The sequence below is a fragment of the Temnothorax longispinosus genome, chromosome 5 (genome assembly GCF_030848805.1).
Source record: "Temnothorax longispinosus isolate EJ_2023e chromosome 5, Tlon_JGU_v1, whole genome shotgun sequence".
In the NCBI taxonomy this organism is placed as follows: domain Eukaryota; kingdom Metazoa; phylum Arthropoda; class Insecta; order Hymenoptera; family Formicidae; genus Temnothorax; species Temnothorax longispinosus.
In genome coordinates, this window is record NC_092362.1 from 2,258,987 (window position 1) to 2,273,463 (window position 14,477).

Consider the following 14,477-nt stretch of genomic DNA (forward strand, 5'->3'; position numbering starts at 1 on the left):
TCCTACCTCCTGACTCGCGAAATATTATACTCGCGATAAAGAGATTCCCTCTGAATCTCGAATTCCGGCGCAACTTTTTAGCCCCCCCCTTCCCCCTTCCCAGCCCTCGAAAACGCGGAGCATATAAAACCCTCCGGAGGATTGTTCGTCCGGAATTAAAAGCGGATAAACGTGATGCGCACACGAGAAGAGAGATAAATTTTCGCGCACGGCGCAACGGCGATTCGCGTGCGGCAGTTAATTCGCGCGATGACGCTAATTGTAGCCATGCTAATTCGATTACGTTTAGCGGGGAAGGTCATCAGTGGGCGCGCGCTCGTGCGATCAGATGCAGCGATTTTATCGGATCAGCGAACACAATGTGACGTCTCTGTATCGAATTGTCGCGAATAATGGCACCCCAATCTCGCAAATGAGATATCACGTTTGTCGAATAAAACTGCCAACCAGCACGGGACAAAAGCACGCCACATGCTGTAACGCGATTAATCGTAATGCATCAATTAGCCAAATCAGCTCAATTATGTTTTGTAATGCTGTTTTTTTTTTCGAGGAGATAAAAGATTTAAAAAATTATACGATAGAACGATACAAATTTCGACTTGGAAAGTTGGCCGTGATACATCGTGTTCCTTCCCTTCAGATTTTAGTAAAGGGATTTGGCCGCACCTTCTGCCCTTGCTTTAAAATTCAACGACAAATACACCGTCCTCTTAAAAGAGCGTAACGAACAAATTTTAATCGGGGAGAGGAAACCGGATATTTTTAACGGTTACGCCGTGAATTACGTTATAATTATCATTGTTGCATCAGTTTGACGATACGCGGTGATCATAAAAACATAGATGTATATTAATGATATCGCATAATTACCAATAATAAAGTAATCGAATCGGCTGTATGCCGTTAAACCCGCGATAATCGACGAAGCAGAAACGACGGCAAAAACTCGCGACGATAATTAAGTCGCGAGATAGTAATTAAGAAGGTCGTAGATTACAGGTTTAGAAACGCTAATGTGCAATCCTAAACTAATGTGAACACCTTCCAATCTAATCGTATAGCTGAACGAAAACGAAGAGAAAAATTTCACGATCGCGTTTGTTCGTCGCGTCTATCCAGAGAAATCGCGGATTTCATTTGCGAAACAAAGTTTTCGAGCCAACTTCCGCGGGCACCACCGTGGACGATCAATAAGAGAGGCTCGGTGTCGACGAGAACCTCAACCTGTGGTGCTCTTCAACCGATAACGAAAGCTAAAACGCTCGCGATACTTTTTTTCTTCGTGGCGAACGACACGAGGGATCGTTCTGAATTTCTAGCTAAAGATAAATGCGTCGATGCGTCTCTCGTTATATTATTACATATATTATTATAAAAAATTAATCGTTATTAAATTATCACGGAATGACTATGATAAGCAAATAGATAAGTATATGTGAGACACGAGCCGAACCGTGTGCCCCGATACGTGCCCAAGTTCACGCGGTTAAGATTATTTACTTACGGTCCTGAGTGTATATCTGTTTGACAGGAATTCTATTTAAAACACAAGCGCGATGTATAATGCAGAGCGCGAGAGATAAGAATAAAATTGGGAATAAAAGAGACACGCGCAGCTGCTATCGATGAAAGACTCGCTTGACATATATGTAATAATGACAAATATTTCGCGGCTGAATCGATTGATATCTTCCGCTCCGTTGAGTATTATCGAATGAGAGAGAATAGCCGGCTCTGGCCGGTCCCGATATATTGTCTAATCGGCGTAAATGCGAGATAAATAGAAGGCGTAAGAAAATCGATTTTCATCGCGATGGGCCCGTGTGCATCCTGCACTGATACCATCGCTAATAGATTGCTCTCGGCGCGATCGCATGTGTCCTGTTACGGCGACGGTAAACATAATAAACGATGTTTTAACGGCTGTTTCCGCGCGTTACGTAACGAGTTTATTTTTATTTTCGAGCGCTCCGAAATGACACGCTCTAGAATCATCACGCCGACTATACTCGTATCTCGTATCCATATGTATACATGTATGTATATGTATATACATATAATATACATAGGTATATATGCGCATACATTAAAACGCGTTAGGAAGTGCTTGATAATGCGGCGGCATCGCGCAAAAGTCCGGTAACATCGGCGATGCCCTCGCGCGAACATTCAGTAATCTTAATTATCGTTCAATAAGCACGAACGAAATTAGATCCCGTCCCGAACTCGACGAGAAAGAGATTATCTCGTCGCGGAACGAGAGAAAAGGAATGCCCGATGCAGCGCCGGGCCGGTTTGGAGCACGTCGAAGTTACATGAAAATTGCCGGGGAAATCGGTTTGCATTCCGCTTCGTCGTCGGAAAAGGGAGCGTATTTCCTGGCGATTTTGCGCTACATTGCGTTCGACGTTGAGGGACGTCGGCACCCTTATAAAGACACGAGTGTACGGCTATCAGCTTTATATCAACTGATATCTGTAATTCCGAAATTCTCGGAATCTAACCGGAAGAATTAAGAATGGCGATTTTTGAATGAAGTATCGGAGATACTTGGAGATAACGGCTTGAACTTGTCATCGGTTTTCACGAGCGAGAGATAAAAGATGCCGTTTCTGCGTAATATACAGGATGTTCCCTAAATAAGTATAAAAAATTAGGAGGGGATATTCCGTGGCTTATTTTAGAAAAAATGATGCATTTTGAAAATAAAACAGTTTAGAGTGTATGTTTGTAAGACCTTTTCTTCCTAAAATAAGTTACGGAATATCCCCTTTAATTCTTTGTACTTACTTAAAAGAAAAACATCCTGTATAATATATATCAATAAATCGCAATAATATATCAATAAATCGAACCGCAAGCATCGAGATTCTATCGCGCGTTTGCTGCAAACTTCTAGAGATATTTACGTTTTAAATATTATGCGACAATCGATATCGCTTCTATAGCGACTAAAAAACCTGCCATCTAATTAACCTACAGGAATCAATGTGTGCCACAAAAATAAATCGTGCGGACTGTCGAATGTTCCTATTCGAGCCGTCAAACGCACTTCTTCGACAATGTCTTTCAGACGCTAATAGCATCGACGGACGAAATATCGATGCCTGCCGAAGTATCCCTGGATGTGCGCGACACGCACGATGCATCGTCAGCATCCCTGGATACCCGTGTACATTTACGCGACACACACACATGCATAAGCGGGCGCGCGTGCACGTCGCACCGGTTCGCGTCCGCCCCGCTATATATGCACGCAGCGTTAGCTTGGCAACAAGCGGGCGCGGGCAGCCGGTTGCGGGGCAAGGTCGGCTCTTTCTCTCTCTCTGTCTCTCTCTCTCTTCCCCAACTCTATTTTATCCCGGGCATATATATTTATTACGAAACTCCTGGTATAGTATATCTCGTCGCGGCGCTGAAACCCGCTCGCGTAGAAAATTACGACTCCGACACGTTCGCGGGGAGCTCGCGCTGCCGCCGCGCCGCGCGCCGCAGAAATCGGCGCCGTGTTCCGGTATTCCGTAAAAAAGAAAGAAGGAAACGCGCACGAAGCAAATTTTATCTACAATGTGCTCGATCAGGCCCGAGTATCGGGGCCCCTCTCTGCGGCTCGCTGAGCAGCTACGCGCGCATAAAATCGCGAGTATGCATCGGCGAGGTTCGCGATATTTATTTCATTTTTCTTCTCAGGAAGTTTCGCGAAACGCTCGAAAGTCGCGCGGTCATCCTCGCGATTTTTGCGCCTTCTGAAAGTCACTGTAGAAGGTGGTGTCGCAAACTTCATGTCTCACGACGGCTCGAACTTAACGATTCTTCGAACAATCTGAAGTTCCCAGCGGTGATTCGATCGTAAGATTTCCGGATGCGTACAGGAAGTCGCTAAAAGAAAAAGCGCGTCAATTTTCTTGTGACACTACATAGTCTTACTTTCTCTCGTGTCTAATTTTAATTTTATTTCGGTTTTTTTCCTTCCGATTATATTAATAACAAATTCTATTAATTGCAGATTTATTAGTCTTCCTGATATTTATGCCTCCCTTATAGGTGTCGATAATAACGTCTGGTTCGCGTTAGATATAAGTATAGCACATTGTAATAAAAGCAAATATCAACTTGTTGCGCAGAAGAATTAGCAAAAAGTGTCGATAATAACGTCAGCTGTTGTTATCGTGCAAAAATAACGGAAATTTAGATATTAATAGCCACCGATAAATTAAAAATCGCAAAAGATATGTATCTTGTTGAAAACATTCCGCTTTATTTCAGTTGCAACACACGCGAGTACAATTGTAAATTTCACAGAGGTAACGATATGTTGAATTAATAATAGAAAAGTTATCGTAAAAAAAAAACTATTCAATTATTCATATTCTCTTTGTATACGACAAGCCTGTGATAGAACATTGCTATAATTCTGCAACGTCAGCAATGCAAAACCAGAAAATTCACGCGATCGCGGTATACAATAAACGTGGCGCACCCGTGAGACGACGTTATTTTTAAAGACCCTTCAAATATGCAAGCCGGTTTTAACACACCGCCGCGGCCGCCGCTGTTAAAGCCGAGACTTTCCCCGCGCGAAATTACGGATAACGCAGCACGGATTCGAAACGCGCGGTGCGAAAGCCGAATTGCCCCCTCCCCCCCGCTAAGAGATAATTTTTGGAGTTTTGGAGCGTGGGAGCGGGATAAACGCCCGCGAGATTTTCCTTCCTTTTCGCACAAACGTACAAACGGAGTTTGCACAAGTTTTCTGATGCACAAGTTTGCGAAAGCGATTTTAGTGAAAGCTATAGCGTCTACTCTCTGTCTCTCCGTTTCTCTGCCCTATTCTTCCGCGTGCCTCAGAATTCAGAATCCCGCTGCGTCTATTTCCAGTGCGGGTGTCCCGCATTGTTGTTTAGAAAAATCCACCACGACCCTTCTCGCCACGTCTCACGTTTACGGGGAAATTTACGACTGGCTTCTTAATTAGCCCGCTCCTCTTCCACGCGTGGATATCCGATATCAGAGACTTCGACTTGATTTTTGAAATTGCCATTGTCATTCGACGCGCATGACAATGCGACGCATCCTGTTTTGCAATTCGCACTTTTCCGCCGTTTTCTAATGTCTTCGTAAGTGGCAGCCATTAGATGACTCACTCTGAATGCCGATAAAAGAAATTTTGTCCGCACACTCGCACATCCATGGACAACGTAGTTCGAAATAACAATAATTGGGAAGTGAGGAAACCTTCGGGACTTCAAAGTGGCTCAATTAGAATCACATAAATAAGACAGTCTAAAATAATCACGCAAACATTGTAACGTGGTAAGATCAAATCGGGTATTCCTTTTATTCGCGATCCGGAATTGTGACGACGTGTTAGCACGCGATCGTAAATATGCCCATTGCTTCCCTCGCACGCCTCGCACGCCACGCCTGCATCTCAAGGCAGCAAAATCTATAAAAGAGCCTACCTATAATTGCAGAGGCAATTATGCGGCGGTGTATCACAGTTTGTTTCTGGGCGAACTTTTACCAGCCTCGATATTTCATCCAGAATTATAGCGCAAAACGTGACTGCAACCGTCGGATTGTCAGATTCAACTGTCGAAAATATAGATTGCGTTGATTATAAATGAAATCGGAGTTAGCCGTCTCCGCATTCAATATTAAATAAATAGAATATAATTTCTCTAATGGACAACTTACTAATAGATTTAATTTATAATTTAATATAAGTCTATAAAATAGGATATAAATAAAATCGACTTGTACTTCAACTTATAATAGCGTCACGCCTCAAATCAAACGGTTATTCCTCGTTTCGCTAATCTGGGGTAAAAATCATCTCTCTCTCTCTCTCTCTCTCTCGGCATATAAATTCTACATATAGCATAAATCCGACGTGATTCCTTAATTAGGAATCGTTGACCCAGTCGAAATCCAAAAATATCAAAAGTCCAAAGCAAATATGAAACCCTCGCGCGCGAGCGTCCCGCGAGATAGCGTCCAGCGAGTCGTCGTCGGGTTAGGTTCTTTTTTTTCGAAATAATCACGTCGAGATTATCGTGGTGTCGCGAGAGTCGCCATGCAGCGGCCGATAAGATAAATTTAACATTTAACATTTCTCCTGGGCATTATACCTCCGGGCGACCGACGACGGTTCGCCCTTCATTGTAGCGCTCGGCCGCGTCACCTAACCTCTCTCGGCCGCGCACGCGCACGCGCACGCGTGACCTAGCCTGTCCGGTACTCGCGGGCAAAAGAGGAAGAGGACCGAATTATTTTCGCAACGCGCCGCCGCAGCCCCGGGCGTCCGTAATCAAATGAATATCTTTTTTTCTCCCTTCCTCTTTCTCTATCTCTCTTCCCGATTCTCTCGTACGGTTCTCGCGCTCCCGCGACTCCGTTTTATCCGCTCCGGTCCGATCTGTCCGCCTCGCGCGGTTCTCCACATGCCGCGCGAGAGCGATGAGAGGAACCAAGAGGAACGGTCAATTCCTCGGCCAGTTAACATCGATTAGCTCCGTCAAGCGCCCTCCGACCGTGCCACATACGCGCGCGATACGCTCCGCAGTCCGCGTTAGACCCGTTAGGTATACTTCGTATACATAATCGAACGTATAAACTATTATCGTTCCGACGCATTAATCGAAACGCGAGGAACGAGCGGCGGGAGAGAGAAGAGAGAGAGAGAGAGAGAGAGAGAGAGAGAGACGCGAAAAATCCTTCGGGGACAAGAACCGGCGTAACTCTTCGTCACCGCTGCAAATTGTGGAGCAAATAGAAAAAAAAATCTCGTACACCGCGTGTTCGCGGCATCGAGAAATCTGAACTCGCCGACCCCGCGAACCGTGAAGTAAAAATAGAAAGCAAATAGAATAGAATTCAAGCTCTGATACTATCTCGTCGGTTCGAGTTCGGATTTCGACATTACGGAAAGGAGAACGACTTTTATACCCGTCGCTGATAAGAACGGAGGAAATGGCGTAGGCCTTCTTACAGGCTCTCCCATTCTCTCTTTCTCTCCTCTCTCTCTCTCTCTCTCTCTCTCTCTCTCTCTCTCTCTCTCTCTCTCTCTCTGTCGTTACAGAAAATTTATCGCGTCCGTTTCGCCAGTTGGAACGTCGGGCTCTTTTATTCTCAGCAGGTCGGACACGCAGCTGCCTGCTAAAGGACAAAAAGGAAAAGACGAGGTATCCGGACGCTTCCTCTACCCCTCCCCGCTGACGCTTGGCGCAACTTGAAGAACCGGGCGAACACGCTGGTTGGTCAATCTCCGCGTGTGCACCATCCTCCGTCGTCGTTATTAAAGATTCGCTTAACCTACGCCGCGCCGCGGAGATTAGGAACGAGAATCTCGGCTTCTGTCTCGCGACGACGACGCGCGCCGGGTGCGCGAGAATACGCGCGCCCCTGGGACTTTCTCCTCGCTCGCGCGCATCCACGGCGGCCCCTGCGGGGCACAGAAAACGCCGATCGTACACCAGCGCACTCGACTTCCTCGCCAAGTGAAACGGTCCTCAGCTCTTTGCGAAGTCGCGCCATCGAAATCGTCACGGTTACTCCGTTCAGCGTCTCCGCCTTTTATCTATATATGTATATGTATATCCCAGCAGAGCTAAAATATATAAATTTACACTTAAAAATCAATGATCGAAATGTCGCGACAACCGTTTTAAATACAGATAGCCAGTTTGGTCGAATAGAAAATCATTATTGTTGAACAAATTATATAAATGTGGGATATATATAGAAAATATACATGTATACATCTCATATTATACATATATATAATATAGTACATATCATACATATACATATGTAGTATACATTCACGCGTATATCCTCAAGACCCGAAAACAAGCAGTTGCGCTCGATAATAATAATTTTAATCGCAACGGGGGAGATAGCCTGGACTCGCTAACGGATCATTGTCGCCTCCGATATTCCGTCGCGCTCTCGTTCCGATCGAGGGTTCACCCTTTTTCCTCGTTTTCGTCCCGTCTGGAATGCGTCGCGTTCCTCGGGAAGATCGACGAGTTAGAATGTTAGAAAGCCGACGCTCCGTCGGCTCCAAGCGGAGGCCGAGCGGATAAAACGTCAGCGTCGTACAATATGGTAACCGGCGCGTCACGACGGCGGAAATGCGGCACGGCACGGACACGGACCCGTTCCTTACATAAGTTTCCGACTTCTCTCGAGACTGTCAACTATCCCGTCCCCGAACCCGTGCGTATTTATTGGTGCCGCGCGACGCGACGCCTCGTCATCGACGCGCGTACGCACGTCCACGTAGGAACGCGCGTCGGGACGTAGGCGTCGCGACCCGTATTTCTTCGCACCGGGGTCGCATTTTTGCGTTGCGAACGGTGCGAGACGCGAGGACTCCGCGCGAGCACTCGCGTCGCGCCAAAAATCGGTCCCTCACCTGCGAGACGGTCCGTCGCGTGCCGGCGCCTGTCTCTCCACAACGTCGGTCTCGCTTGTCACACGGCGAAATCACACTTTTCACACACGCAAAAACCACATCTCGTTACGATCACAGTGTTCTTATTGAAAATGCTGTTAACAGAGAACGTGCGGTGCCGTTAAATAGGGCATCTGGCGTCGGGGACTTCTCGGACGGCTCGAAGATGGCGCACGTCGCAAACTGAACACTTCCGAGCTGAGACCCGTTCCCCTGTAGCCACGTCGGCCACTTCTCTTCCAATCTCTCCGAAGCCCGGCGTGCCGTCTTTCCGCGGAATCCCGTGGCTCCTCGTGGCGATTGGCCGACCAGGCCGACTGGCGACTGCCTTGAAGCTCGCTGGAAACTGCAGCTCGAACCTCGCGTGTTCGAAAATAAACTGGCTGTTGCCAGTAAAAAAAAAAACGAAATTTAAAAACGTTAAAAATTGCATTTCGTTTCTCTCAAATAAATCCCAATAAATCAGTTAATATATATATTCCGGAATTCCTTCCGTCTTTTTCACAATTATCGGAAGAATGAAATGCGATAAATTTAACTGCAATAAGGGATAACGCGACTGTCCCCGAACTCCCTGAAGGGCTCATGTTTATTTAAGGACCGCAAACCCGTCATTCAACTATTTCCGGTCAGCTGATTTACTGGTGAGAGAAATGAACGCCGATTATTTTCGATGCTGTCATTTGTCATTTTTTTTCCACTGGCGGTAGTCAGGTGTGTTTTCGAACGCGCCGTTGAACGGCGCATATCTCGAGATATCTGGAGTAGAGGTTTCGTTTCTGTCGTGTCGGATGCTCCATGGTGGCCGACGCCGGGTCATTTTCCGAAGATATCGCGGATTATTCGTTATTGTTGTATAACCTACGAAAAAACGCAATCTGTCAGTCTTTATATTATATTCTTCGTACATTCTCAGAACTGGTATAATAGAAAGATGTATAAGCGCGCGGTAACCGGTAGTGCCGTGATACTGGCAAGAAATTTAGGATTTGTTAAGGTGAGGTATCGCCTTTCTCCTGACTTCGAAGGAATTTTTAATTCACGGAAAGTTTCACGGAGCGTTTTTCACGTTGCAGGACCACGGATTTGCCAGTGTAGGAAGTAAAACGTTTAGCTCGATCACCCAGAACTCGCGGTACAAAGCGCTAACCCCGATAAACACTATCATAATGTTCGTTCCTCAACAACAGGTTCGTTTAACGCACGGTACACTTGTAACGTGTGTCAAGCTATTGCGAATTATTCGTATTACGTATTTCCGACCGCGACGTCAGATCGCCTTCGATTCGACTTGCGGCTCGTTAAATTATTTCAAGTAAGACTACATGCGAAATTAACTTGGCAGTCACTAGCCTAAAGGAAAGCGTTTTACTTAGGCATGGATCGTGGAACGAATGGGGAAGTTCCATAAAATTTTAGAGCCAGGCCTGAACATTTTACTTCCCATCATCGACAAAGTCAGATACGTACAAATTTTGAAGGAACTGGCGATAGACGTGCCACAGCAGAGCGCCGTTACGTCGGGTAGGTACGCCGCCGCGCTGGTCTGATGCAAGCTTTCAGAATATTGCACACGTGTGTAGCACAGTATTTGTAATCAAAATCTATTCTGATTTTCTTTCAGATAACGTGACTCTAAGTATCGACGCGGTATTGTATTTGAGAGTTACTGATCCTTATCTAGCGTCTTATGGTGTTGAGGATGCCGAGTTTGCGGTAATTCAAGTAGCCCAAACCACCATGAGATCTGAGTTAGGAAAGATATCTTTAGACAAAGTATTTAGGGAAAGGGAAGGATTAAATGTTTCCATTGTTGAAAGTATCAATAAGGCCAGTGGTGCGTGGGGAATAGCGTGCCTGCGATATGAGATACGTAAGTTGCAAAAGTAGTAACTATATGATAAATGTTTCACGTTGTGTGAGTAATACTAGACAGATTTCTATTTAAAATTAATAATTATATTCTTTATCATACTTGTATTTATGTGCTAGGGGATATAAAGTTACCATCGAGGGTGCAAGAAGCGATGCAAATGCAGGTGGAAGCCGAACGAAAGAAACGTGCCGCTATATTGGAATCTGAAGGTGTTAGAGAGGCTGAGATAAATGTGGCCGAGGGCAAACGACTCGCACAAATTTTAGCTTCAGGTGCTGTACCAGTCATATTCAGTGTATCTTCTAATCAGTGAATTTGAGGAAGTTACGCTGCTTTATGTAATTTATTTGAAAAAGCAAATATTGTATATGTAGACACGTGATTAGTGAGAACATTAATTTTTGTAATGATAAACTTGATTATTACTTGATTGTAGAAGCGGCAAGGCAAGAGCAAATAAATAGAGCTACTGGAGAATCTGCGGCAATAGTGGCAGTGGCGGAGGCAAGGGCCAAGGGATTACAGGTAGTTGCAAATGCCCTTGGCGCGACGGATGCGAAAAACGCAGCGGCACTCAGCGTAGCAGAACAATATGTCAATGCGTTTAACAAGCTAGCAAAAGTTAATAATACATTAATATTGCCAAGCAATGTAGGAGACGTTCCAACATTCGTAGCGCAGGTTTGTCTCGCTCACTGTTTCATGGATTATCCATTAAAATTTTAATAATACTATCAGCCAAGTAATTTGTTGCGTTCCACAGGCGATGGCAATTTATAAACAAGTAATGCCGGGACACAACAATAATGAACAAACAAAACAAATAACGAGTAATCAATCGAGTGCTTCAGTTCAAAGGGAGGAATCCGATGAAGCATTTGAATACTTCAGCGACAAGGAAGAGGCTGAAAAGCACAGGAAAAACGTGGAAAAACAAAAGCCCCGAATATTATAAATATGTATACCTGCAATAAAAAAGTATTTTCATATTTTTCAAGTTATTTAATTGAATTTTGCAATGTAAATATCATGATTTACGATCATAAAGCATTAAACCGAATCTAATTTATTAGTCCTTTTTCTTAATTCTTTTGTTGTTGTATTACAAACTAACGTAAACACTTTTTCAAATTTATATATATTTATATACATTTATATGACATTTATATGACATTTATGACATTTATATGACATATATTTATATGAAAACAAGTTGACATAGCAACATGACACGTAATTTAAAATTCAGTAGAAATCTCAAACCATACTTATATCTAGAGAAAGTAATATTGAACAACTTACACAGTTGGCATTGTACATTGTACTATAAATTGGAAGCTTTATGGAAAGTATAATATTATAGTATACATGATAGTAAAAAGATATGTAATAGGAACATCCTTATGCCTATTCACTTATTGCGTCTCTTGGTTTGCATTACTGTGTTCTGTGTAGATACACCGTACGTTTCTTGAGAAATTTTACTCATATAATACAACGCAATCAAAGAGAATATCAAACATGTCGTGATGGACACACGGTGAATTAAAGCAGAAGCGATTAGACTTAAAGTCAACGAGAAGACCACTGTAACAAAACAAAGGTATATTAGTTTGCTTGCATATACCACTTGAAAATTACTTATCTTTGTATACTATCCGCTTAAATAATTCGCTTTATAAGTAAAACTCGATTGCAATATACGAGCCTCTCAGAAGCCAAGCCAATGATCAACTTTAAGAAATAAAAAGTAGAGAAAATTAATGAAATTACTGTATTCTGACACTAAAATTTAAAAAATTCACAAAATTTGATTAGTTTGACTTTCAAGAGGTTTCTCTATCAATACTATTTCTATGTGTACCTTCTGGAAGTAATTTCTGTTGAAAAGATTTTCCAAACAAGGTACTTTCAAGATTTCCCACTGCAGTCAGCGTACAAATGAATAATAAAGATCCAATCCATCCTCCCAGAATCGTTCCCAGCTGCGTCGAGCTGAGCCAGACTTTGTACATCTGCATGCCGGAGAACAGTAAGACCATCATTATCGACGACAGCACGAATGACACTCCGCTGCTAACAGCTGTAACATTAACACGTCACGTTAGCGATGGTATTAACGAGCAACTAGAGACACAGATAAATCATTGAATTGCAACGAGACTGAAATATCAATTCAACAATTGATAACTCCTTGCTTTAGCAACTGATAACTCCTCGCTTTAAGATAGTAGCTGATAACTCTAGAGCTTGCCTGCTCTGGAGAAGAGCTTTTGTCGAATTTTTTTCTGTATGGTATTCAAGTACTTGGGGCGTAGAACTTCCAAAGCGCCGACACTCACCCATTGTTGCCGAGAAATTTGGAAATAATCCCAAAGGAACAATCACACCTGTCCCTTCCTTTTTCTCTCGCAGCGAGAATTCAATCGGAAATCGCGTGCAACTAGGCAACTACCTGCGAGCATTCATTCAGGTTAAGTTTGTATAACCGGCGTACTGGGCGTACATTGGACATACGTCATACGTCAGCAAACTGAGCAACCCCACTACCCAAAGAATAAATTTATTGATTAAAAATGGGAATATTTCTTTTTTTTGTTACAGAAAACATGTACAGATTAGATTGCAAGCTGAAGTATTACTATAGATAATACTAAAGAAAAAATGAGTTTTTTAAGACACATCATTAAAAGAATGCATTAGGATAAAAATATTAATTTCATTATTATTGTTATTATTGTTGTTATTATTATTTGTTTTTAAAGAATTTTATTATAAAAATGTAACTAAGAAATAGATACATAATTTAAATAACCATTTGTAAGTTATTTATTTGGCTTACTTTTACTACTATCTATTTTTATTTTTAGACTCCTTGTACACTTCAATATATCAAATATTCATTAAATTGCAAGCAACATTATGATTCCTTTTAATGCACTTTGCAATTTATGAAATGTATAGATAAGGATTTCTTTTTGTAATCTCGTTTCTTGAGACTGGAAGAGTCCACTTTTGTAAGTGTATATAATGGAGGGGCCGGGATAAAAAAAACCACAGTGGTGTAAGTAAAATTTTTCTAAATATTTTCTCGTGTGCATAGATGCAATTTATATATTGTACAGATTGCATCTATGCATACGAGAAAATATTTAAAAAAATTTGACTTACACTACTGTGCATTTTTATCCCTCCATTATATATCTTACAAAAGTGGACTCTTCCAGTCTCAAGAAACGAGATTACAAAAAGAAATCCCTTATCTACATTTCATAAATTGTAAAGTGCATTAAAAGGAATAATAATATGTTGCTTAAACCACTATGGAGGGATAAGAGCCACCTTTAGCCACCACTGTGGTTCTTATCCCTCCATATATCCTAATAAATTTGTTTTTATCATCATTGTACATTTTTGAAGTTTATTTGTCTGTAAAAATCACAAAAACCGATTATGCAAATTTTTACGTTGTTTCCCCACTTCATGCAGTACTACGCAACTGCATCATCTAGCCAGACACCAAGTCAAAAAGTAAAGAAGACACTAAGAAAAAAAAATCGACCAAGAAAAAGAAAGATAAGAAAATAAAAAAAAAAGAAAATCTTCTAACAATAAGGTCCTTTGCCCTTTCCGCTTCTGCCTTTATTTTTTATTTTTAATTTAAAATGTGCTATTTGATATTTTTTACTTTCTAACATAAACAACAACAACATATAATGAAAACAACACACAATAGCAACATAACATCCCAGATAGCACAGTTGATCTTTATGAATTCATAAAGATCAGATTCAGATCTTTTTGAATTCATAAAGATCAGCTGTGCTATTTGGGATAATAATAATAACATAACATAATAACAACAATTTTTATAACATAATTACTACATATAATAAAATTTAATGTAATTAAACACTATAACTCGATGTTTAACTAACAAAAACTTAAAAATTTAATTTCCTGGATTATATAATAAATAAATCGCCAATTAAGTTGATCAAAGCTTCGTCAAAGTCATCTTAAATTTAAATAATTCATATTTTTCATTGTCGTTCTTTAGCTACGCTATTCAAATAAATGCGTCCAATTTTCAAACCGCGCCGTCTCTGCCCGCATTGCCCGCAATGGCCGCAATATGTC

At 42.1% G+C, this 14,477-nt stretch overlaps 3 protein-coding genes across 5 annotated transcripts in view; 1 reads left to right on the top strand and 2 right to left on the bottom strand.

Annotated features, from left to right (window-relative positions):
• The window catches only part of Gw (trinucleotide repeat containing adaptor protein gawky), a 46,983-nt gene extending 38,367 nt beyond the window's left edge, over positions 1-8,616 (bottom strand). The window contains exon 1 of one of the 3 annotated variants that reach the window (XM_071777852.1): positions 8,423-8,616. The gene's annotated coding sequence lies outside the window, so the exon portion shown is untranslated. The remainder of the gene's footprint in view (positions 1-8,422) is intronic. The other 2 variants (XM_071777851.1, XM_071777845.1) reach the window with 2 other exon arrangements.
• Positions 8,617-8,967: 351 nt separating this feature from the next.
• Positions 8,968-11,338, top strand: Stoml2 (stomatin like 2). Its single transcript, XM_071777854.1, has 7 exons — positions 8,968-9,458; positions 9,538-9,651; positions 9,838-9,985; positions 10,086-10,334; positions 10,454-10,609; positions 10,774-11,018; positions 11,101-11,338. The coding sequence occupies exons 1-7, from the start codon at positions 9,135-9,137 to the stop codon at positions 11,290-11,292; spliced, it is 1,428 nt and encodes a 475-aa protein (XP_071633955.1). The 5' UTR covers positions 8,968-9,134; the 3' UTR covers positions 11,293-11,338.
• A 118-nt stretch (positions 11,339-11,456) lies between these two features.
• Positions 11,457-12,904, bottom strand: LOC139812761 (protein KRTCAP2 homolog). Its single transcript, XM_071777855.1, has 3 exons — positions 12,680-12,904; positions 12,202-12,420; positions 11,457-11,924 (listed from the first exon to the last, which is right to left on the bottom strand). The coding sequence occupies exons 1-3, from the start codon at positions 12,681-12,683 to the stop codon at positions 11,749-11,751; spliced, it is 399 nt and encodes a 132-aa protein (XP_071633956.1). The 5' UTR covers positions 12,684-12,904; the 3' UTR covers positions 11,457-11,748.
• Positions 12,905-14,477: the final 1,573 nt, after the last annotated feature.